Below are 20706 nucleotides of genomic sequence, written 5' to 3'. Positions count from 1 at the left end.
CGGTGCTGGGGGCGCCCACACGGTGCTGGGGGCCCAGGGTCGAGGGGCCCCGCACTTCAGTCCCGGCCACGCCCAACCCCCCGCCTCTCCTGTCCCCGCCCCGCCCCGTCTGCAGACAAACTCCGCGGCGCCGCGTAGCCCGCGCCGCTACCCGCGAGCGCCCAGGTGGGCGGAGTTGTGGATGAGGGGCGGGATGTTTTGGTGGGCGGGGGTCCTGGTGACGGCATCCGCGCGCGCCGCGCTGGGGCTCAGAGCCTGACTTCCGCGGGGGGCTACGCTCACAGCCGAGCAGGTGGGTGTGGGCGGGGGAGGGGTGGAGGTCGAGGACCGGGGTGGGAGGGAGGAGGCGAGCGCTCGCCCCGTCCCTGGGCAGGCCTGGACCAGGTGGCATGGTGTCGGCACGCCTGGGGAGCCCTGACCGAGCACGGGGACCTCCTCCATCCTTGCTTCTCAGTCTCCTAGAGGTCCGTGTCTGGGCGGGTGGGAGTCTCCCCTTTCCTAAGTCGGGGGCCTGAGGCCGGCCTTCCGGGCCTGGCCAGGAGGAGCTAGCGCCCACGCTGCGAGAGTTGGATTCGCATTTGTAATCACTTTTCTGAACTTTCCGCGAGCTCCTATCCCGTGCCTGGAGCTTCCGACTCCGGTTCCCCTACCCTGGGCGCCCGACCGCCCCGGTGTTGTCCGGGCGCCTTCGGTGCGCGGAGCACAGTGCCCCGAGCCGGGGTGCGGAGAAGCCGGGACTGCACGGGGCTGGAAAAGCTTTGGGTGAGGGGTGCGCGAAGGCGCCCACAGTATCGCGAGGCAGTTACCGCTGTGGCCCCAGGGCCGGGCACCCAGCAGGGGCTAATGATTGAATGAACGAACGAACGGTTACAGCTGCTGAGAGACGTTAAGTAGTGAAAAGTAAAGTGCTGGACCTGGAGGTGGGGGTAGGGAGTGGTGAGGACTGCGATAAGAGAAGGGAGGAAGGGGATGGGGAAGGTTACTTGGATGAAGATTATTCATCACTGTTGGGAGCTACTAAGCGTCGGACCTTGTGCTGGGTGCTGAAAATGCAGCACGAAGGGGACAGGAGGGTACCTGCCTCCCAGCTCCCAGATTGGGACGTGGGGGGCGGGGTGGAACGACGGGTAATCTGTCTTTTGCAAGGGAAGACTCCGGAGTGGTCAGTGGCTGATGGGAGAACCACAGGGCATTGTGTGTGTGTGTGTGCGTGTGCGCGCGCGCGTGTGTGTGTGTGTGTGTGTGTGTAGTGGTGGGGGCACAGAGCAGAGGCCCCTCCCTGGCTCCCTGAAGGTGGGACCAGCCTAAGCCTGGAGGGATGAGGAGTCTTGGGCAACACTGAGTGTGCTGCAGGTGGAGAAAGGTGAGGGAGGGTGGAGTATAGTGGGTAAGTAGTCACGGTAGGCAGGGCCCATTAAAAGTTTTTTTTCCTGTTAAGGTTTTGAATCTCAAGAGCATTAGGAAGTCTCTTTTGGGGGGAATTTAAGCAGGAGAGTGATGTGAGCACATTTGCATTTCTGAAAAATGCCCCGGTTGCTGCATAGGAAGGTACAGGGAGGCTGAGGCCAGTGAGGAGGCTGGTAAATGTCATTCTGTCGAGATGTCGGTGGGCAGGATCAGGGCTTTGGTAATAGGATGGAAAGAAGCAGGTGTACTTGATATTTAGAAGATGGGATTGGCAGTATTTGATGGTGGGGGCTTGGTCTCAAAGGATTTGCTTTTTAAAACATCTTTATTGGAGTATAATTACTTCACAATGGTGTGTTAGTTTCTGCTGTATAACAAAGTGAATCAGCTATATGTGTACATATATCCCCATATCTCCTCCCTCTTGCGTCTCCCTCCTACCCTCCCTATCCCACCCCTCTAGGTGGTCACAAAGCACTGAGCTGATCTCCCTGTGCTATGCAGCTGCTTCCCATTGGCTATCTATTTTACATTTGGTAGTGCATATATGTCCATGCCACTCTCTCACTTCGTCCCAGCTTCTCCTTTCGCCTCCCTGTGTCCTCAAGTCCGTTCTCTACGTCTGCAACTTTATTCCTGTCCTGTGCTGACTCTTTTTAAGAAGGTGGAGCAGGGGATGTGAGATGACAAAGGCAGAGACTATGGAAAACCCAGTGGGTGTTAGGGAAAAGAGATCCCTGATGTGGTGCTGCTTGTGTGTGTGTCTGTATGTCTTCCTTGTAGGGGATAGGGTCCCAGGGGAAGGATGCAGCTGGAACACAGAAACCCTTCGATGTCATGTGGAGGAGTTAGGGCCTTATTTTGCCAGTGATGGGAGTCATGAAACGTTACTGTGTAGGATTTTATCGTGGCCCTTGCAGCATCTGGGCATTAGGTTGGGGCATGGAGGATGTTCTGAGTTTTGACCACCCTCCCTTTTAATCCCTGCAAGGTCAGGAGCTTCAGGATCTGGCTCCAGGTCACCTGCAAGGTGAGTCCAGGTGCTGATGGCAGGGGCCTCTTCCTCTCTTTGCAGGGCAGGGAACAGCCTTCCCTCAACATGGGGCTGGAGGCCCAGAGGCTGCCAGGGGCTGAGGAGGCCCCAGTGAGGGTGGCCCTTCGAGTCCGCCCATTGCTGCCCAAGGAGCTGCTGCATGGGCACCAGAGCTGCCTGAGGGTGGAGCCGGGGCACGGCCAAGTCACTTTGGGCCGGGACCGCCACTTTAGCTTCCACGTATTGCTGGACGAGAACGCCGGGCAGGAGGCTGTGTACCAGGCCTGCGTGCAACCCCTCCTCGAGGCTTTTTTTGAGGGCTTCAATGCCACCGTCTTTGCCTACGGTCAGACAGGCTCCGGGAAGACGTACACCATGGGGGAGGCCAGTGTGGGTGAGTGACCCTGCTTTAGGCCCCCTCCCCTTGTTGAGGGTCCTCAGTGTCTCCTGAATTTCTGCCCCTGCCCTCTTGCTGCCATTCCCTGTTGAAGATGAGGAGGCTGGTGGAGGGGGGAGGGGCAGGTTTCCTAAACAGATCTGCAGCCTGGAGTGGGACCAGCTGTGTCAGTGGGCTGGGTCAGGCAGGCAGGAAGAGTCCTCGGAGGTGAGTGACCTTCTCAACTCCATAGATATGGGACCATGCTGTCTGGCTCTGGGCACCTCACGAGGAGGAAGGGCACGGGAAGTTGGCTTGTCTCTGGAGGTTGTTAGGGTGGCTGCTGGGGGTCAGGAATCCATGTTCTAGTCAGAGTGGTTGGAAGGGGAACTGTCCTGGAAAAGATATGCTTTGGCTGCTGCATAGCAGGGAAGCAGGCTGGTTCCATGAGGCTCTGGAGCAGAGTTTTGGGAGAGATGCTTTGGGCCAACTGAAGGAACTGCCCCCTTTTAAGGAGCATGAACTGCTTTATCCTAGGTTTTAAAAGTGTACGTGTTTGTTGTGGAAAATTAGGAAAATACAGAAAACACATACACATAATAAAACTTACTTGATAATTGCTTTTCAGAAATCACTCACCCTGTTAGCATTTCAGTCTTTCTGGGTGAAAATTAGTATACATTAAAAAATGGTATTATAGTGTACCCATTCTTTTGTATCCTGTTTTCTTAACAATATGTCGTGAACATTTCTCTGTATCATTAAATATTCTTCAATCAAAAATTTTAATGGCTGCCTGGCATGCCATTGTGAGTATAAGGTTACTTATTTAACCAGATCCCCTGTTTGGATGTTAGGATGGACACTTAGGATGTTTACATTTTTATTGAGTTATGAGGAAGAATGTGTTCTGAATGTCCTCTTAGTACTTCTTTGGGATAAATTTAGGAAGTCCTAAATTTAACTGAGCATAGATTATGGTAATGAGTCTCCAGGGGTTATCAAGCAAAGGGTATCTGACCGCCTGGCAGGGATGTAGTGGAGGGGATGCTTACGTCATGAAAGGGATTGGTTGAACCTTGAGAAGTTGCTTCCCACTCTGAAATTCTGCCTGACCACCCTGGGGCATGGCCTGGCTCCGGCTGCCCAGCCCATCCTGGCCTCTGCTGCTGCCTTCTCCACACTGGAACCCCATCCTCCAGCTGCTGCTAGGGGCCTCTGGGCCTTATGGGCGCCATGTCCAGCTGAAAGCATGGTGGCAGGAGGCCCTGCGGTGTCTCCTCAGCCTCCCTTCATGAGGACGAGCAGGGCATCATCCCACGGGCCATGGCCGAGGCCTTTAAGCTGATTGATGAGAATGACCTGCTTGACTGTCTGGTGCACGTGTCCTACCTGGAAGTGTACAAGGAGGAGTTCCGAGACCTGCTGGAGGTGGGCACCGCCAGCCGTGACATCCAGCTTCGGGAAGATGATCGTGGGAATGTTGGTGAGGAACTCCTGGGTCCTCCACTGGCTGGGAGCGGGATACCTGGCTTGGGGAGGCTTTATCTGCTTAGGGTGGCTTACCTGTCTAGTGGGGGTACCTCCTAACTGGGAAACCAAGCTCTGGAAAGTTTTGCTTTCGCTTCCCGTCTCTACTGAGTTCAGTATACATTGGTGTGCCCAGAGTGAGAGGCATTGAGGTGAACGTGGGGAAGCTGGAGCCCTCTCAAGCCCCAGCCAGTATGGGCAGGACCTCCTGGGCATGGGGAAGGGACCCCTGAGTCAGGAAGAGCTGTAGAGGACCAGCCGTGCTCTGCCTGCTCTCCTGGCTGTCAGTCTCAGGCTGCCCCTGCCCTGGGCTCATGGCCTTCTGTGCCCGCAGTGCTGTGTGGAGTGAAGGAGGTGGACGTGGAGGGCCTGGATGAGGTGCTGAGCCTCCTGGAGATGGGCAATGCAGCACGGCACACGGGGGCCACACACCTCAACCGCCTCTCCAGCCGCTCACACACTGTGTTCACCGTGACCCTGGAGCAGCGGGGGCGCGCCCCCAGCCGCCTCCCCCGACCTGCTGCGGGCCAGCTGCTCATCTCCAAGTTCCACTTCGTGGACTTGGCGGGCTCAGAGAGGGTGCTCAAGACAGGCAGCACAGGCGAGCGGCTCAAGGAGAGCATCCAGATCAACAGCAGCCTCTTGGCGCTGGGCAACGTCATCAGCGCCCTGGGTGACCCCCAGCGCCGCGGCAGCCACATCCCCTACCGGGACTCCAAGATCACCCGGTGAGTTGCCGACGGCCGCAGGCCCACGGAGAAGGGACCCCAAGAGCCACGCTAGTTCTAGCTACTGTCTGGCCTCTGGGGTTGGGGGGAGGCGACTAGAAGATGGGTCCCCCTCAGGCTTCGGGGGCGTGCCGTCCACGCGGTTCGAGGTATCCGGCCCATGGGGAAGCAGGCCGAGGATCGGACCCGGTTTGGGGTCTGGACCTCTGGCCCTGGCACGTTGGGTCCCCTAACGCGTCTCGCCTGGCGCCCTCAGGATCCTCAAAGACTCCCTGGGCGGGAATGCCAAGACAGTGATGATCGCCTGCATCAGCCCTTCCTCCTCAGACTTCGATGAGACTCTCAACACCCTCAACTACGCCAGCCGCGCCCAGAACATCCGCAACCGCGCCACTGTCAACTGGCGGCCCGAGGCCGAGCGGGCGCCCGAGGAGGCACCCGCTGGCCCGCGGGGGCCGCCTAGACACCGCTCGGAGACGCGCATTATCCACCGCGGTCGGCGCGCCCCTGGCCCCACCGCCGCCTCCGCTGCGGCCGCCGCCCGCCTGGGCGCCGAGTGCGCTCGCTACCGGGCCCGCACCGACGCAGCTTACAGCCTCCTGCGCGAGCTACAGGCCGAGCCCGGGCTGCCTGGCGCCGCTGCCCGCAAGGTGCGCGACTGGCTGTGCGCCGTTGAGGGCGAGCGCAGCGCCCTAAGCTCCGCCTCTGGGCCCGACAGCGGCATCGAGAGCGCCTCCGCCGAGGAGCAGGCCATGCAGGGACCCGGTGGACAAAAGGTGGCCAAGGGTCAGGTGTGGCCTAGGGGTGGGGAGGGGATGGGGAAGGAAGAAAGTCTTCATGCAGCTAGCTGTATCCCTGCCCCTTGTTCATTAGCAGAGCACATTCGGGATTCAGAGGCACTTCTGCTGGTGACCTTGATGACTTTCCAATCCTCAGGGTCTCTATCAGTAAAATAGGGATAGCATTAGTATCTACCTCCTGGTGATGTAAGGACTGAAGGTGTCACAAGTGCAGGTGAAGGCTAGTTGTTCCTAATAATAGTGATGTTATTGTTAATGAAAGTATGGTTAATAATTATAAGAGCTGGCCCAATGGCTTGTGGAGGGGACCTGCAGGCCAGGTGGGGTCTCGAGCCCCTGTTGCAGGCAGGGCTAGGAGCAGAGTAGCAAGCCCGGCTAAGGGAACCTCTGGCAGGGCAGGGAGAGGACTGAGGTGTCTCAGGGACAGGCAGGCTTGTCTTGACAGCTCCTGCCCCTGAAGCTTCTCTCCCGGCCCCATAGGAAGATGAGGGGGCACTGCAGCTGCTGGCCCTGCAGAGCCAGGTGGCCCGGCTGGAGGAGGAGAACCAAGACTTTCTGGCTGCACTGGAGGACGCCATGGAGCAGTACAAACTGCAGGTGGGGCACCCCCTTCCACAGTGGTGGCGGGGGCACTTCTGCTGGGAGGTGAAACTGAGCTGAGCCTGTCAGGATGAGAGGAAGTTAGCCAGGTGTGGGGTTCTGGCAGGATGGGTAGGGATACGGGGTGCACAGTATGAGCAAAAGTGTGAAGGTGAGGAACACATTGGCGCGGGTGGGTGTGCAGGGTGGTCATGAGGATGTATAGGAAGTGGGCCTGGAGCGGTAGCAGGGTGAGACTCCAGAGCTGGGCTTTTCCTTTTGTCCCAGGGTAACTGGGTCAGCATTGCTCCTGGCGCCCTCTGGTGGCAGTGAATGACATGGATATGGAGGGAGTGATAGGATGTGGCAGGGTGGGTGAGTTTGAACCTGAACTAATGCAGTGTGTGTGCGCGGGAGGGACACCAAGAGGTGGTCAGAGGTATTTGGCCCTCCTCCATTTTAGCACAGAGAGGGCAGGGTGGCCTCAGACGTACTCTTCAGTTTCCTGCGCTTCTGCCTCTCAGCATCCCTGCATCCCACCTTTCGCACATCCGTGTTGCCCCATCAGCACCTGGACTGTGTCTTGCAGAGCGACCGGCTTCGTGAACAGCAGGAGGAGATGGCAGAGCTGCGGCTGCAGCTGGAGCTGGTGCGGCCTGGCTGGGGGCCCCCAGGGCTCTTGCAGGGCTTGCCTCCTGAATCCTTTATGCCCCGGCCTCACACGGCCCCCCTGGGGGGTGCCCACACCCGTGTGCTGGGCATGGTGCCCCCTGCCTGCCTTCCTGGAGATGAAGTTAGCCCTGAGAATTGGGGAGAGGTGAGGAGGTGGTGAGGCTGGGTGTCTGCTGGCCCTGTTGACCTGGGCAGGCTCTGGCAGGGGAAGGTCATGCTGGGGAATATGTCCCTCACCCCATGCTTTCATTGGACCAGCTATGAGATGCCCCTTTCTGGTGTTCCTAGAGGAATGGCCAAAATTTGGGTAGGGCTTCTCAGAAGGATCTGGTGCCATTGAGCATCCCTGGGGTACCTGGAGATTGCTCGGAGTGAGGAGGTTATAGAGGGGGTTCTGGCTTCCAGTATGGAATGGAAAGCTCACATACCTCCAGGAATGGGGAGCTCATCACCTCCGAGGCCACACCCTCTCCATATTTGGATGCGTTTCTTTGCAAGTTCACTTTTCCGTGAGCTCTAATCTGCTCCTCAAGCCTGGTCTCTTGTTTCTAGTTCTGTCACTTGGGGCCTTTTGGACAAAGGCTGCTCCTGCATCTGCCTGAGAGCTCTGGGTCATCTCAGCTCTAAAGGCCTGAGGGACTGAGGAGAGGGAGGACGTGGGTTTGGCAGAAGCCTGTTATGCAGCCCCCCTACTCTAGCAGGGCATTGTTGGTGAGATAAAACTTGGTGAAGATGACCTGTATACAAGATAGAAAGGACCAGTTATCCCCCGAGGAGTGCCAGGTTTGCTATGGGAGCTGGAGCAGGGGTGGCGAGGGGGAAGAGAAGACGGGGAGAAGAGGAAGGAATGAGCGAAGAGGGAGGAAGCTCCTGCTCTGACTTGAGACTGGAAAGGCTTCCCAGAGCTGTCATTTGAGCTAGATCCTGAAGGTAAGGTAGGGCTGGAAGAGGTAGAGATGTGAGGAGCATACAAGGTGGGGTGTAGGTAGGAGCAAAGACTTGGTGGTGGGAGATGGGTGATGGAGAATGCCCTAGAAGCTTCCTATCCTGAAACCTGGCATTCCCCTAGCAGGTGACAAATGGCGGGGAGGCTGGAGCCAAGTTGCTGGCAGAGGCAGAGAGGCTGGGAAGTCGCTGTTCAGCTGCATCAGAGGAAGAGGAGGAGGGGGGTGAGGAGGAGCCACCCCGACGGATCCTGCACCCACGCAGGTGAGTGGGACCCACGGCCCACCTGACAAGGACCGGCTCAGGGCCCTGGCTGGGCAGGAGGAGGATCCCACTGGGGTCTCAGGGTGCCCTCACCTGCGTCACCCTGGCTGGCCCTCGGGGGAGAGCAGGCAGGGACTGTGGGCTCTGAATCAAGAGTTCTTGCTGGGGTGAGTGTGCTGAGGGGATGGGCCCAGACCTCCTGGTTCTCAGCCTCCAAGTTGACCCTTGGTTCCCCCAGCTGCCCTGCACCCTCTCAGCTCAGCTGCTGGCCTCAGAATTCTGCCAGACTGACATCCTGGGGTCACAGTGACCCTGGTGGCCTCTCTTCCCCTCCTGGGCCCAGGAGGTAGCTGGGCTGGGGCTGGGGAGGGGTACAGGCTCCCACTTCTGCCCTCCAGGAATAGGATCAGTAAGGGGAGCCAGAGGACGGGGGCCTGCCCAGGGAGTCCACTCAACAGGAAGGGCCCAGAGCTTCGCCTGGAGTTGCTGGGTGCAACCGTCCCGGGGCCCAGAGGTGAGCTGGGTAAGGCACAGAGAGGGTCCTGACCCCTTTTCCCCTTCATGGTCCTGGACTGGCCACCCCGGACAGTCCACACACAACCCCTGGCTGCCCCTGGCCAGGGCATGCCCCTCCCCCTCCCCCTCCCCCTCCCCTCCCTCTCCCTGTCAGCGGCCCTGACAGTCAGCCTATTACAGTGGTTGGTGGGAGCCAGGCCCTGGTTCGGCCCCTCCAGGCCCCCACTGCCATGGCCTCTGAGTGGCGGCTGGCCCAAGCCCAGCAGAAGATCCGTGAGCTGGCCATCAACATCCGCATGAAGGAGGAGCTCATAGGCGAGCTGGTCCGCACAGGTGAGGTGGAGGGCTTTTGGGCTGGCCTCCCATCTGAGGGTGGTTAGGAGCGGGGTCCAGGTGGCATAGGTTTGGTAAACCAGCTCAGTTTCTTCCAGATATGTGACCTTGAGCAAGTAGGATAACGCCTCTGTGCTTCAGTTTTCTCCTCTCTGAAATGGAGATAGTAACTGAACCTGCTTTATAGGTTGTTGAAATGAGCTAATTCAAGTGAAGTGCTTAGGCTGGCTTTCAGGAAGCATTAGTTCTTATTATTGGGTTGGCCGAAAAGTTCGTTTGGGTTTTCAAACGAACTTGTTGGCCAACCCAGTATTATTAATCAATTGCTGTGTGTCAGGCACCGCACTGGGCACAGAATCTCCCGGTCCTCGGGAGCAATCAGCGTCCCCAAATCATCCACGTCTACTACTGGTGATACCGGTGAACGAGCAGTGGATGATTTTCGGTGGTGACTAGTTGAGCTTTTTAATTTTAATAGTTATAAATTTATTTATTCCAAAATGCACTGGGAACAATTTCAAACACATATGAGAGTCCCTATCACCAGATTTAGCATTTCCAAGCTTTGCTCGCATTTGTTTCATCTCTCCCTTTTTTCTTTGCTGAAATATTTTGAAGCAAATCCAGGACAGCATGTCATTTCATCCCTACACCCTTCAGTATACCTCTTTTTCAACATTTTAACCAAAATGCCATTAGCACATCTATAACAAGTTGATGCCCTCCCAATGCCCAGAGCAGAAGCAGCTCTTCAGCAGTGTCTGTGTGCAGCTCCGGGCTTGTCCACACGTTATATTTGCACGTTAGTTCTCTGAAGTCTCCCTTCTCTCATCTTTTCACAGTCATCCTATAGAATGGTCCAAACCCCAAATGTTCTGGGTTTGTCTGTTAGCTTCCTGTGGTGTCATTTAGCTTGTCGCTCTGTCCTCCATATTTCCTACAAATGGAAGTTAGTTCTAGAGGCTTAGTTGCATGCAGGCTCAAGTTACATATTTACTTTAGCATGTGTTAGTTAAAAGTAAAATAAGTAAACCCGTATTTTCCCTGGGTAACTGCTATGGATAAGGCTATTTTGAAAAATGTGTAATTTAAAGAAAAATATTAAGTAAATCACGGTTCTCGGGGTACAGAGTCGTGGCAGAATCCATGTAGGTGTCCAGGGCTGACAGAGGTCTGGAAAAGCTTCCAGGAGAACGAACTATGATGCTTTTCAGGCAGAGGGGCTGTGCTGACACGACCCTCGCCTTTTCTTCCAGGGAAGGCGGCCCAGGCCCTGAACCGCCAGCACAGCCAGCGCATCCGGGAGCTGGAGCAGGAGGCAGAGCGGGTGCGGGCTGAGCTGAGTGAAGGCCAGAGGCAGCTGCGGGAGCTTGAGGGCAAGGAGCCCCAGGACGCCAGCGAGTGTTCGCAGCTCCAGGAGTTCCGCAAGAGGGTTGCTGCTGCTCAGAGCCAAGTGCAGGTACTGACCTGTCCGGACCCTGGGGGTGGTGGTTGCAGCCTCCCAGGCCAGGGTCCTGGGATCAAGACATGTGAGCCCTGGAGCCCAAGCTCACTGTGGAACCTGTGGGTGCTCAGGCCCTCGCGCCCCAGCCCCAACTGGTGGCACTAACGCCCTCCTGGTCTCTGAGGGTGAGGCTGGCATTAGATAGAAGCTGGCGGTGCTGGGAGTCGGCTCAGCTTTAAACACAGCAGAGGCAGGGAGGTGGGGCCTGCCCGAAGACCATCTAGGAGCCCAGTGAGGGTGAGGGGTGGGGGCGTCGTCCTGCAGCCCCCGCCTCCCTCCGTCTGTCTGCCCTTCCAGTTCTCCGTTTACCCACCTCTCCAAACCATCGTCCCTCTGTCCGTCCACCCGTCAGTCCATGCGTCTGTCTAATCCATCCGTCCGATTGTCCTTTCATCAGTTGGTATGACTAACTGTCCATTTATGTATCTATTCATTTGTCTTTCTATTCCCCTTGATTGACCCTTGCATTATCTGTCCATCCTGTTTTTTACCTTTATATGATCCCATCATCTGTCTGTCCACCCACCCTGCCATCCATTCTTCTTTGCAGCTGTCCACCCATTATTCATTCCTTCTTTTCTCAGTTCAGGTGTCCAAGAGACCGTACAGTAGAGTGATTAAGAGCACAGGTTCTGGAGCCTTGACTGCTTGGGTTTGAATCCCAGCTCTGCCATTTACTAGCTGTGTGTCTTTGGTCAAGTTTCCTAACCTCTCAGTGCCTCAGTTTCCTAATCTGTTAAGTAGGAAACCTTTAAAACCTTTTCATCAGATTGTTAGGATCGTTTAGTATACTGAGAGCACCTGATGTAGCGCTTGGTACATAATAAGTGTCATAGTATTTTGACATTCTTATAATTTTGATATTTTTATTAGTCCGTCATCCAACTGCCTGTTTTCCCTTCTGTCTGTCCCTCTATGCGCCGTTCTGCTGTCCTGCCTGCCCTTGTTGAGTGCCCGGCACCATGCCAGGCTCTCGGCAGCCCCCACGTGTGGCCCAGCGGAGGCTGTGTTGGTCCCAGGTGCTGAAGGAGAAGAAGCAGGTGACAGAGCGGCTGGTGTCGCTGTCGGCCCAGAGCGAGAAGCGGCTGCAGGAGCTGGAGAGGAATGTGCAGCTCATGCGGCAGCAGCAGGGGCAGCTGCAAAGGCGGCTTCGTGAGGAGACAGAGCAGAAGCGGCGCCTGGAGACAGAGATGAACAAGCGGCAGCACCGTGTCAAGGTCGGGCACTTGGGCGGGGGGGTGCCTGTGTCCCAGCCAGGAGGCCAGGCGGGGCACACAGCCAGGGGAGCACTTACAGCCACATGACCTTATAAAGCAGCTCACTTGGCTTCCCTGAGTTTGTTTTTTTACTTGAAAATGAGGAGAGTTATGGGAAACTCAGGGCTAGGGTTAGAATTCAGTAGGATGAATTACATAAGGGGACTGGTGTCTTGCAAGTGTTTGCTTCTGTTTGCGGGTCCCCAGCGAGACTTGGGGGTGGCAAGGCTGAGGGTTGCTGTGCAAGGCTGTCTTGGGAGCAGGGTAGGCACTCCTTTGGGCTTGGGGGATCACAGGCTCTGGGAGGATGTGGGTACCCCTCACGGCCCTGCCCACTGAGCTTCTCACCCTGCACATCCCCAGGAGCTGGAGCTGAAGCACGAGCAGCAGCAAAAGATCCTGAAGATCAAGACAGAAGAGATTGCGGCATTTCAGAGGAAGCGGCGCAGCGGCAGCAACGGCTCTGTTGTCAGCCTGGAGCAGCAGCAGGTGGGGCCTGGGCTGAGCCTGCACCCCCAGCCTGGCCAGGGAGGCTGGCCAGTTGCTAGAGTCCCCAGGGGCTCAGCTGGTGGGTACACCATTCTCCCCACCTGACCCGGGTGGCCACCCGCACCACCCATGCAGCCAGAGGTGAGAGCTGAGTCCCCTCCCCACCTCCTCCACTGTCCCTCAGAAGACTGAGGACCAGAAGAAGTGGTTGGACCAGGAGATGGAGAAGGTCCTACGGCAGCGGCGGGCACTGGAGGAGCTGGGGGAGGAGCTCCACAAGCGGGAGGCCATCCTGGCCAAGAAGGAGGCCCTGGTGCAGGAGAAGACAGGGCTGGAGAGCAAGCGCCTGCGGTCCAACCAGGTGAGGCCCTGCCCGGTGAGGCCCTGCCAGGTGAGGTCCAGCAAGGAGAGAGCCTGCCAGCTGAGTTTCTGCCGGGTGAGGTCCCACCAGGTGAGATTCCATCAGGTGAGGTCCTTCCAAGTGAGATCTCTCCAATTGATAACAGTGCCAGGTGAGTCCTAGACAGGTGTGGTTCTTCTAGGTGATGTCCCTGCCAGGTGAGTTCCAGCCAGGTCAGGCTATATCCTGTGGATCTCTCAAGAATTCTAGGGCTTTAGGGTGTCTGTGATACAGGCGCTGCTGTGTGGGTAGAAGAACCTCTCCAAGTATCTATCCCACAATTCATTTTACCTCATTAACCACCTGCTCTGGACTGTGCAGGCAGAACAGGGAACCACAGGTATGGAGAGGTGGTATGGCCAGAGAGGAAGAGCCTTCACTGGCACTGGAGGCAGACGAACCTGGCCCCACCCAGCTCCGCTAGGCTTCATTGCCTCCTCTTGAGCGGGAAGCTTCTGAGCCATACCTTCCTCCTCTGTCAGATGGAATCACAGTGTGGCCGTGAGGACCAGAGAAGGGGTATGTCACACACAAAGCCCAGAGCATGTTCCAGCAGCGGGTGCTCAGGCTAGATTCCCACAGGGTTCCAGACTCACTTCTGCCCTCATGGAGTCCAAGAGGGTTCAGCTGGATTATCTGGAACTTCCCTCGGCTACTAGAGCCCTTACATCCTCCACATCAGGTTCCCAGAAGGGCCTTTGGGATTTGGCCACTGATTCCCCATAATTCCCATCACAAGCTGGAGTCACGTCATCATAGTGACAGGCCACCACCATCCCGTTCTGTTTCTGCCCGGGTCGTCCCCTCCTTGTCAGGACTGCCCTTTCCTCAGCTTGTCTGTATCTTCCTTCCAGTCCAGCTCTGGGGGCCCCTCTTCAGAGGCTTGGGTCCCATAGGCCCCCACTCCCTGGCTTATGCAGAGCTGAGAGTCAGGCCTCCTGCTGAGCAGCACTCCTCCTCAGCATCTCGTGGTGGGGCTGGGCCATCCCTGTCGCCCTGGGGAGGATGGGGCCTGCTTCTTCCCTAATCGCTAGCTGTGCCGCCCCCAGGCCCTCAACGAGGACATTGTGCGTGTGTCCAGCCGGCTGGAGCACCTGGAGAAGGAGCTCTCCGAGAAGAGCGGGCAGCTGCGGCAGGGCAGCGCCCAGAGCCAGCAGCAGATCCGCGGGGAGATCGACGCCCTGCGCCAGGAGAAGGACGCGCTGCTGAAGCAGCGGCTGGAGATTGACAGCAAGCTGAGACAGGGCAGCCTGCTATCGCCTGAGGTGCGCCCCCGGGCTGGCCCTCGCCGCCTGCTCCATGCTGAATGCGGGCCTTGCTGCTTTTGGCCACGCATGCGTTCCTCCCGGGTGTTAGCCCACCAAGAGCGCACAGAACTGGCCCTCCCCCCACGCCCCAGCCCCCGTGTCTGGGACACACACGGCTGGGCCTGGCTGCCCTCGGTCCCACCCCAGCTGGACTCTGGACTCGTTCCACGTCCTGAGGCACATTGACCTCGTGTATGTATCACATGCTCACACCTCTCATCTCCCTAATGTGGGATGAGAGTTGGGACCATGTCAGCACACCTCATAGCCACACAGGTTTGCCCTCCTGACAGCAGAGAAAGCCCGTGTTAAGAGCAGCGGACCTCAGCAGATCTTGGGTGCCTCTGTGGTCCCAGCACGCCTTCCCTTCAGTGCAGGGTCTCCCGAGTGCAGGCCATGCCAGAGGCCACGTGCTCCAGAGGGCAGTCTCTTGGCGAGCCCCAGCCTCGTGTACCCACCCAGGCTGAGGCTGAGATGGAAGCGTCCCTGTTCCTGCCGTAGTGGCCAGGGGCCCCTCTCTCCATGTGCTGACCCTGTGCTAGGATGAGGGGACACGTACGGGCTGAGTCATGGCTGCGTGTGACTGTTGCAAGCCTGCCCAGGACCTGTTCAGGGCGCGGGCGTTCTGTGGAGCAGGAAGCCAGTACTCCACCTCCACACATCCTGTGTCCCTGCAGGAGGAGCGGACACTGTTCCAGCTGGATGAGGCCATCGAGGCCCTGGACGCTGCCATCGAGTACAAGAACGAGGCCATCACGTGCCGCCAGCGGGTGCTGCGGGCCTCGGCCTCCTTGCTGTCCCAGTGCGAGATGAACCTCATGGCCAAGCTCAGCTACCTCTCATCCTCGGAGACCAGAGCTCTACTCTGCAAGTACTTTGACAAGGTGGGTCACCGGCCCACAAGCCCCTGACCCCTCCTTCTGGAACTCGGTGGGAGAAGGTTGATGGCGTTGGTGGCTAGTCGGTCACATACCTGCAGCCCCGGTTGAGGATTCCCTGGGTGAAGGGAGCTGGCACTGGGGCTGAGCCTGGCTGGGCCCTGGGACAGGTGGTGACGCTCCGAGAGGAGCAGCACCAGCAGCAGATTGCCTCCTCGGAGCTGGAGATGCAGCTGGAGGAGCAGCGGAGGCTGGTGTATTGGCTGGAGGTGGCCCTGGAGCGGCAGCGCCTGGAGATGGACCGCCAGCTGACCCGGCAGCAGAAGGAGCACGAGCAGGATATCCAGCTCCTCCTCCAGCAGAGCCGAGGTGAGGCCCAGGCCTGCCCCAAAGGCTGTGCTGCCTGCTGCCTGCCCGCAGCCCCTTGCCACCTCTTTCTGCCTTTTCCCTCCAGACCACCTTGGTGAAGGGTTAGCAGACAGCAAGAGGCAGTATGAGACCAGAATTCAAGCTCTGGAGAAGGAGCTGGGCCGCCACATGTGGATCAACCAGGAACTAAAACAGAAGCTCAGTAGTTTGAATGCTGCCGGCCAGAGCAGGGGTAATTGTTATGTGCTGTCACCAGGCTAGCCAATGCTTTGCCCTGACATCAGGTTTTCTTTGTTTTGGAGAAAGCTTAGAAGCCACTCTAACTTCAGCTCTTGGGTCATTTCACATGTTGCTTATTGCACTGGGGCATTGGGAAGCTAGGACTTCAGGAAGGTACTGCTACTCCATTTCTGACAAGGATGTTGTTATTCCCAGTGACAGGTGGGGAGAAGAGGACCCTGTGCCTGGAGAACAGACAAGCCCCTGGAAGTGAAGACGAGCCCCACCCAGCACCTGAGCCTCTGTGGCAGCCCCCTGTCACTGAGGGTGTGCCCCGTGCCCGTGAGGAGATGCGGGACTTGGTCCATGCCCCATTACCATCGACATGGAAACGCTCGAGCCTGTGCAGCGAGGAGCAGGGTTCCCCTGAGGAGCTACGGCAGCGGGAGGCCGCTGAACCCTTGGTGGGGCGGATGCTACCTGTGGGTGAGATGGGTCTGCCCTGGAACCTCGGGCTCTTGCCCAAGCCCCGGCGGGAACTGCGAAGGACCAGCCCAGGGATGATTGATGTCAGAAAAAACCCCCTGTAGGCTCTTGGGGCAGAGCCGGTCTTGGAGGGAAATTTGGAGCCTGCTGAAAGTTGTGATGTTGACGCTCCCTTCTGTGAAGCAGTCCTTACCTCAAACTCTGAATCAGGTGCTGATCTTTCTAATTGGAGTCAACAAATTTGGGCCACAGCCCAGAACTGTATAAAAATGATGCAGATTCCTACCATTCATTTCCTTTAAGCTGCAATACCCAATTGCCACCTTTTGGCTTCTTAAAATTTTTTTTCTTTCATATTAGAGTATAGGTGATTTACAGTGTTGTGTTAGTTTCAGGTGTCCAGCAAAGTGATTCAGTTATACATATACATATATCCATTCTTTTTCAGATTCTTTTCCCATATAGGTTATTACAGATTATTGAGTAGAGTTCCCTGTGCTATATAGTAGGTCCTTGTTGATTATCTATGTTATATATAGTAGTGTGTATATGTTAATCCCAAACTCCTAATTTATCCCTCCCCTTACCTTTTCCCTTTGGTAACTGTAAATTTGTTTTCAAAGTCTGTGAGTCTGTTTCTGTTCTGTAAATAAGTTCATTTCTATCATTTTTTTAGGTTCCACATATAAGTGATGTCATATGATATTTGTCTTTGACTTATTACTTCACTTAGTATGATAATCTCTAGGCCCATCCATGTTGCTTCAAGTGGCATTATTTCATTCTTTTTTACGGCTGAGTAATATTCCATTGTATATATGTACCATGTCTTTATCCATTCCTCTGCCGATGGACATTTAGGTTGCGTCCATGTCTTGGCTATTGTAAGTAGTGCTGCAATGAACGTTGTGGTGCATGTATCTTTTCAAATTATGCTTTTCTCTCAATATATGCCTAGGAGTGGGATTGCTGGATCATGTGGTAGCTCTATTTTTAGTCTTTTAAGGAACCTCCATACTGTTCTCCATAATGGTTGTATCAATTTATATTCCCACCAACAGTGTAGGAGGTTTCCCTTTTCTTCACACCCTCTCCAGCATCTATTTGTAGACTTTGTGATGATGGCTATTCTGACTGGTGTGAGGTGATACCTCATTGTAGTTTTGATTTTTATTTCTCTGAACATCTTTTCATGTGCGTTTTGGCCATCTGTATATCTTCTTTGAAGAAATGTCTATTTAGCTGTTCTGCCCATTTTTTGATTGGGTTGTTTGTTTTTTTTATATAGAGCTGCATGAGCTGTTTGTATATTTTGGAGATTAATCCCTTGGTGGTCATTTCGTTTGCAAATATTTTCTCCCATTCTGTAGGCTGTCTTTTCATTTTGTTTATGGTTTCCTTTGCTGTGCAAAAGCTTTTAGGTTTAATTAGGTCCCATTAGTTTATTTCTGTTTTTATTTTCATTACTCTGGGAGGTGGATCCAAAAAGATATTGCTGTGATTTATGTCAAAGAGTGTTCTGCCTATGTTTTCCTCTAAGAGTTTTATAGTATCCAGTCTTATATTTAGGTCTTTAATCCATTTTGAGTTTGTTTTTGTGTATGGTGTTAGAGAATGTTCTAGTTTCATTCTTTTATTAATGTGTGTATCTGTCCAGTTTTCCCAGCACCACTTATTGAAGAGACTGTCTTTTCTGCATTGTATGTCCTTTCCTCCTTTGTTGTAGATTAATTGACCATAGGTGCGTGGGTTTATTTTGGGGCTTTCTATCCTGTTCCATTGATCTATGTGTCTGTTTTTGTGCCATGACCATACTGTTTTGATTACTGTAGCTTTGTAGTATAGTCTGAAGTCAGAGTGCCTGATTCCTCCATCTCTGTTTTTCTTTCTCAGGATTGCTGTGGCTATGTGGGGTCTTTTGTGTTTTCATACAAATTAAAAAAAATTTTTGTTCCAGTTCTGTGAAAAATGCTATAGGTAATTTGATAGGGATTGCACTGAATCTGTAGATTGCCTTGGGTAGTATAGTCATTTTGACAGTGTTGATTCTTCCAATCCAAGAACATGGTATATCTTTCCAACTGTTTGTGTCATTTTCAGTTTCTTTCATCAGCATCTTACAGTTTTCGGAGTACAGGTCTTTTGCCTCCTTAGGTAGGTTTATTCCTAGGTATTTTATTGTTTTTGTTGCAGTGGTGAATGGGATTGTTTTCTTAATTTCTCTTTCTGATCTTTCATTGTTAGTATATAGGAATGCAAGAGATTTCTGTGCATTAATTTTGTATCCTGCAACCTTACTGAATTCATTGATGAGCTCTAGTAGTTTTTGGCAGTATCTTTAGGATTTTCTACGTATAGTATCATGTCATCTGCAAACAGTGACAGTTTTACTTCTTTTCCAATTTGGGTTCCTTTTATTTCTTCTGTTTCTCTGATTGCTGAGGCTAGGACTTCCAAAACTATGTTGAATAAAAGTGGCAAAAGTGGACATCCTTGTCTTGTTCCTGGTCTTAAAGGAAATTCAGCTTTTCACCATTGAGAATGATGTTAGCTGTGTGTCTGTCATATGTTATATTTTAATTCTTTATTATGTTGGGGTAGGTTCCCTCTAGGCCCACTTTCTGGAGTTTTCATCATAAATGGGTGTTGAATTTTGTCAAAAGCTTTTTCTGCGTCTACTGAGATGATCATATGGGTTTTATTCTTCAGTTTGTTCATGTGGTGTATCACACTGAGTGATTTGCAGATATGGAAAAGTCCTTGCATCCCTGGGATAAATCCTACTTGATTATGGTGTATGATCCTTTTAATGTATTGTTGGATTCTGTTTGCTAGTATTTTGTTGAGGATTTTTGCATCTGTGTTCATCAGTGATATTGGCCTGTAATTTTCTTTTTTTGTGGTATCTTTGTCTGGTTTTGGTATCAGGGTGATGGTGGCCACATAGAATGAGTTTGGGAGTGTTCCTTCCTCTGCAATTTTTTGGAATAGTTTCAGAAGGACAGGTGTTAACTCTTCTCTAAATGTTTGATAGAATTCACCTGTGAAGCCATCCGGTCCTGGACTTTTGTTTATTGGAAGTTTTAAAATCAACAGTTTCAATTTCAGTACTTGTGGCTGGTCTGTTCATATTTTCTGTTTATTCCTGGTTCAGTCTTAGAAGTTTGTACCTTTCTAAGAAGTTGTCCATTTCTTCTAGAGTGTCCATTTAATTGGCATATAGTTGCTTGTAGTAGTCTCTTTTGATCCTTTGTATTTCAGTGGTGTCAGTTGTACCTTCTTTTTCGTTTCTAATTTTATTGATTTGAACCCTCTCCCTTTTTTCCTTGATGAGTCTGGCTAAAGTTTTATCAATTTTGCCTATCTTTTCAAAGAATGAGCTTTTAGTTTTATTGATCTTTTCTATTGTTTTGTTTCTATTTCATTTATTTCTGCTCTGATTGTTATGATTTCTTTCCTTTTACTAACTTTGGGTTTTACTTGTTCTCCTTTCTCTAGTTGCTTTAGGTGTAAGGTTGGGTTGTTTGAGAATTTTTTGTTTCCTGAGGTAAGATAGCATTGCCATAAACTTCCCTCTTAGAACTGCTTTTGCTGTGTCCTATAGGTTTTGGATCATCGTGTTTTTGTTGTCATTTGTCTCTAAGTATTTTTTGATTTCCTCTTTGATTTCTTCAGTGATCCATTGGTCTTTTAGTAACATATTGTTTAGCTCCATATGTTTGCGCTTTTTTAGTTTTTTTTTCCTGTAATTGATTTTTAATCTCATAGTGTTGTGGTTGGAGAAGATGCTTGATACGATTTCAATTTTCTTAAATTTATGGAGGCTTGCTTTGTGGCCCAGCATATGACCTATCCTGGAGAATGTTCCATGCGTACTTGAGAAGACTGTGTATTCTGCTTCCAGATGGAATGTTCTGTAAATATCAATTAAGCCCATCAGGTCTAATGTGTCCTTTAAGGCCTGTTTCCTTATTAATTTTCTGTCTGGGTGATAAGTCCATTGATGTAAATGGTGTGTTAAAGTCCCCCACTATTATTGTGTTACTGTCAATTCCTCCTTTTATGGCTGTTAGCATTTGCCTTATATGTTGAGGTGCTCCTATTTTGTAGGTGTATATATTTATAATTGTTATATCTTCTTGGATTGATCCCTTGATCATTATGTAGTGTCCTTTGTCTCTTGTAACAGTATTTATTTTAAAGTCTAATTTGTCTGATATGAGTATTGCTACTCCAGCTTTCTTTTGATTTCCATTTGTATGGAATACCTTTTTCCATCCCCTCACTTTCAGTCTGTGTGTGTCCCTAGGTCTGAAGTGGGTCTCTTGTAGACAGCATATATATGGGTCTTGTTTTTGTATCCATTCAGCCAGTCTGTGTCTTTTGGTTGGCTCATTTAATCCATTTACATTTAAGGAAATTATCAATATGTATGTTCTTATTGCCATCATGTTGTTTTGGATTTGTTTTTGTAGGTCTTTTTTCTTCCCTTCCTCTTTTGTTCTTTTGTGATTTGATGACTATCTTTAGTGTTGTGTTTGTATCGCTTTTTCTTTTTGTCTGTGTATCTATTGTAGATTTTTGGTTTGTGGTTACCGTGAGGTTTTGATATAGC

General features: G+C 52.9%; 1 protein-coding gene across 12 annotated transcripts in view; it reads left to right on the top strand.

Moving 5' to 3' along the window:
• Positions 1 to 239: 239 nt before the first annotated feature.
• Positions 240 to 20706, top strand: part of KIF7 (kinesin family member 7) — a 38423-nt gene continuing 17956 nt past the window's right edge. For 4 of the 12 annotated variants that reach the window (XR_010839826.1, XR_010839825.1, XR_010839824.1 and 1 more), the window contains exons 1-19: positions 240 to 292; positions 2483 to 2834; positions 4102 to 4302; positions 4681 to 5074; positions 5331 to 5865; positions 6355 to 6471; positions 7043 to 7270; positions 8195 to 8334; positions 8733 to 8857; positions 9031 to 9183; positions 10440 to 10642; positions 11707 to 11904; positions 12307 to 12432; positions 12617 to 12793; positions 13882 to 14097; positions 14817 to 15023; positions 15188 to 15386; positions 15472 to 15618; positions 15822 to 16301. Coding sequence is in view for 2 of the 12 variants with exons in the window: in XM_067029884.1 (XP_066885985.1) it covers positions 2507 to 2834; positions 4102 to 4302; positions 4681 to 5074; positions 5331 to 5865; positions 6355 to 6471; positions 7043 to 7270; positions 8195 to 8334; positions 8733 to 8857; positions 9031 to 9183; positions 10440 to 10642; positions 11707 to 11904; positions 12307 to 12432; positions 12617 to 12793; positions 13882 to 14097; positions 14817 to 15023; positions 15188 to 15386; positions 15472 to 15618; positions 15822 to 16195 (4068 nt within the window). In the remaining 10 variants the exon portion in view is untranslated. Of the gene's footprint in view, positions 293 to 2482; positions 2835 to 4101; positions 4303 to 4680; positions 5075 to 5330; positions 5866 to 6354; positions 6472 to 7042; positions 7271 to 8194; positions 8335 to 8732; positions 8858 to 9030; positions 9184 to 10439; positions 10643 to 11706; positions 11905 to 12306; positions 12433 to 12616; positions 12794 to 13881; positions 14098 to 14816; positions 15024 to 15187; positions 15387 to 15471; positions 15619 to 15821; positions 16794 to 20706 lie in introns of those variants that run through there. The other 8 variants (XR_010839833.1, XR_010839832.1, XR_010839831.1 and 5 more) reach the window with 8 other exon arrangements.

Source organism: Kogia breviceps, chromosome 3 (assembly GCF_026419965.1).
Source record: "Kogia breviceps isolate mKogBre1 chromosome 3, mKogBre1 haplotype 1, whole genome shotgun sequence".
Taxonomy (NCBI): Eukaryota; Metazoa; Chordata; class Mammalia; order Artiodactyla; family Physeteridae; genus Kogia; species Kogia breviceps.
Note: the sequence above shows the minus strand (reverse complement) of the source record. Positions and strands in the feature narration are given on the sequence as shown.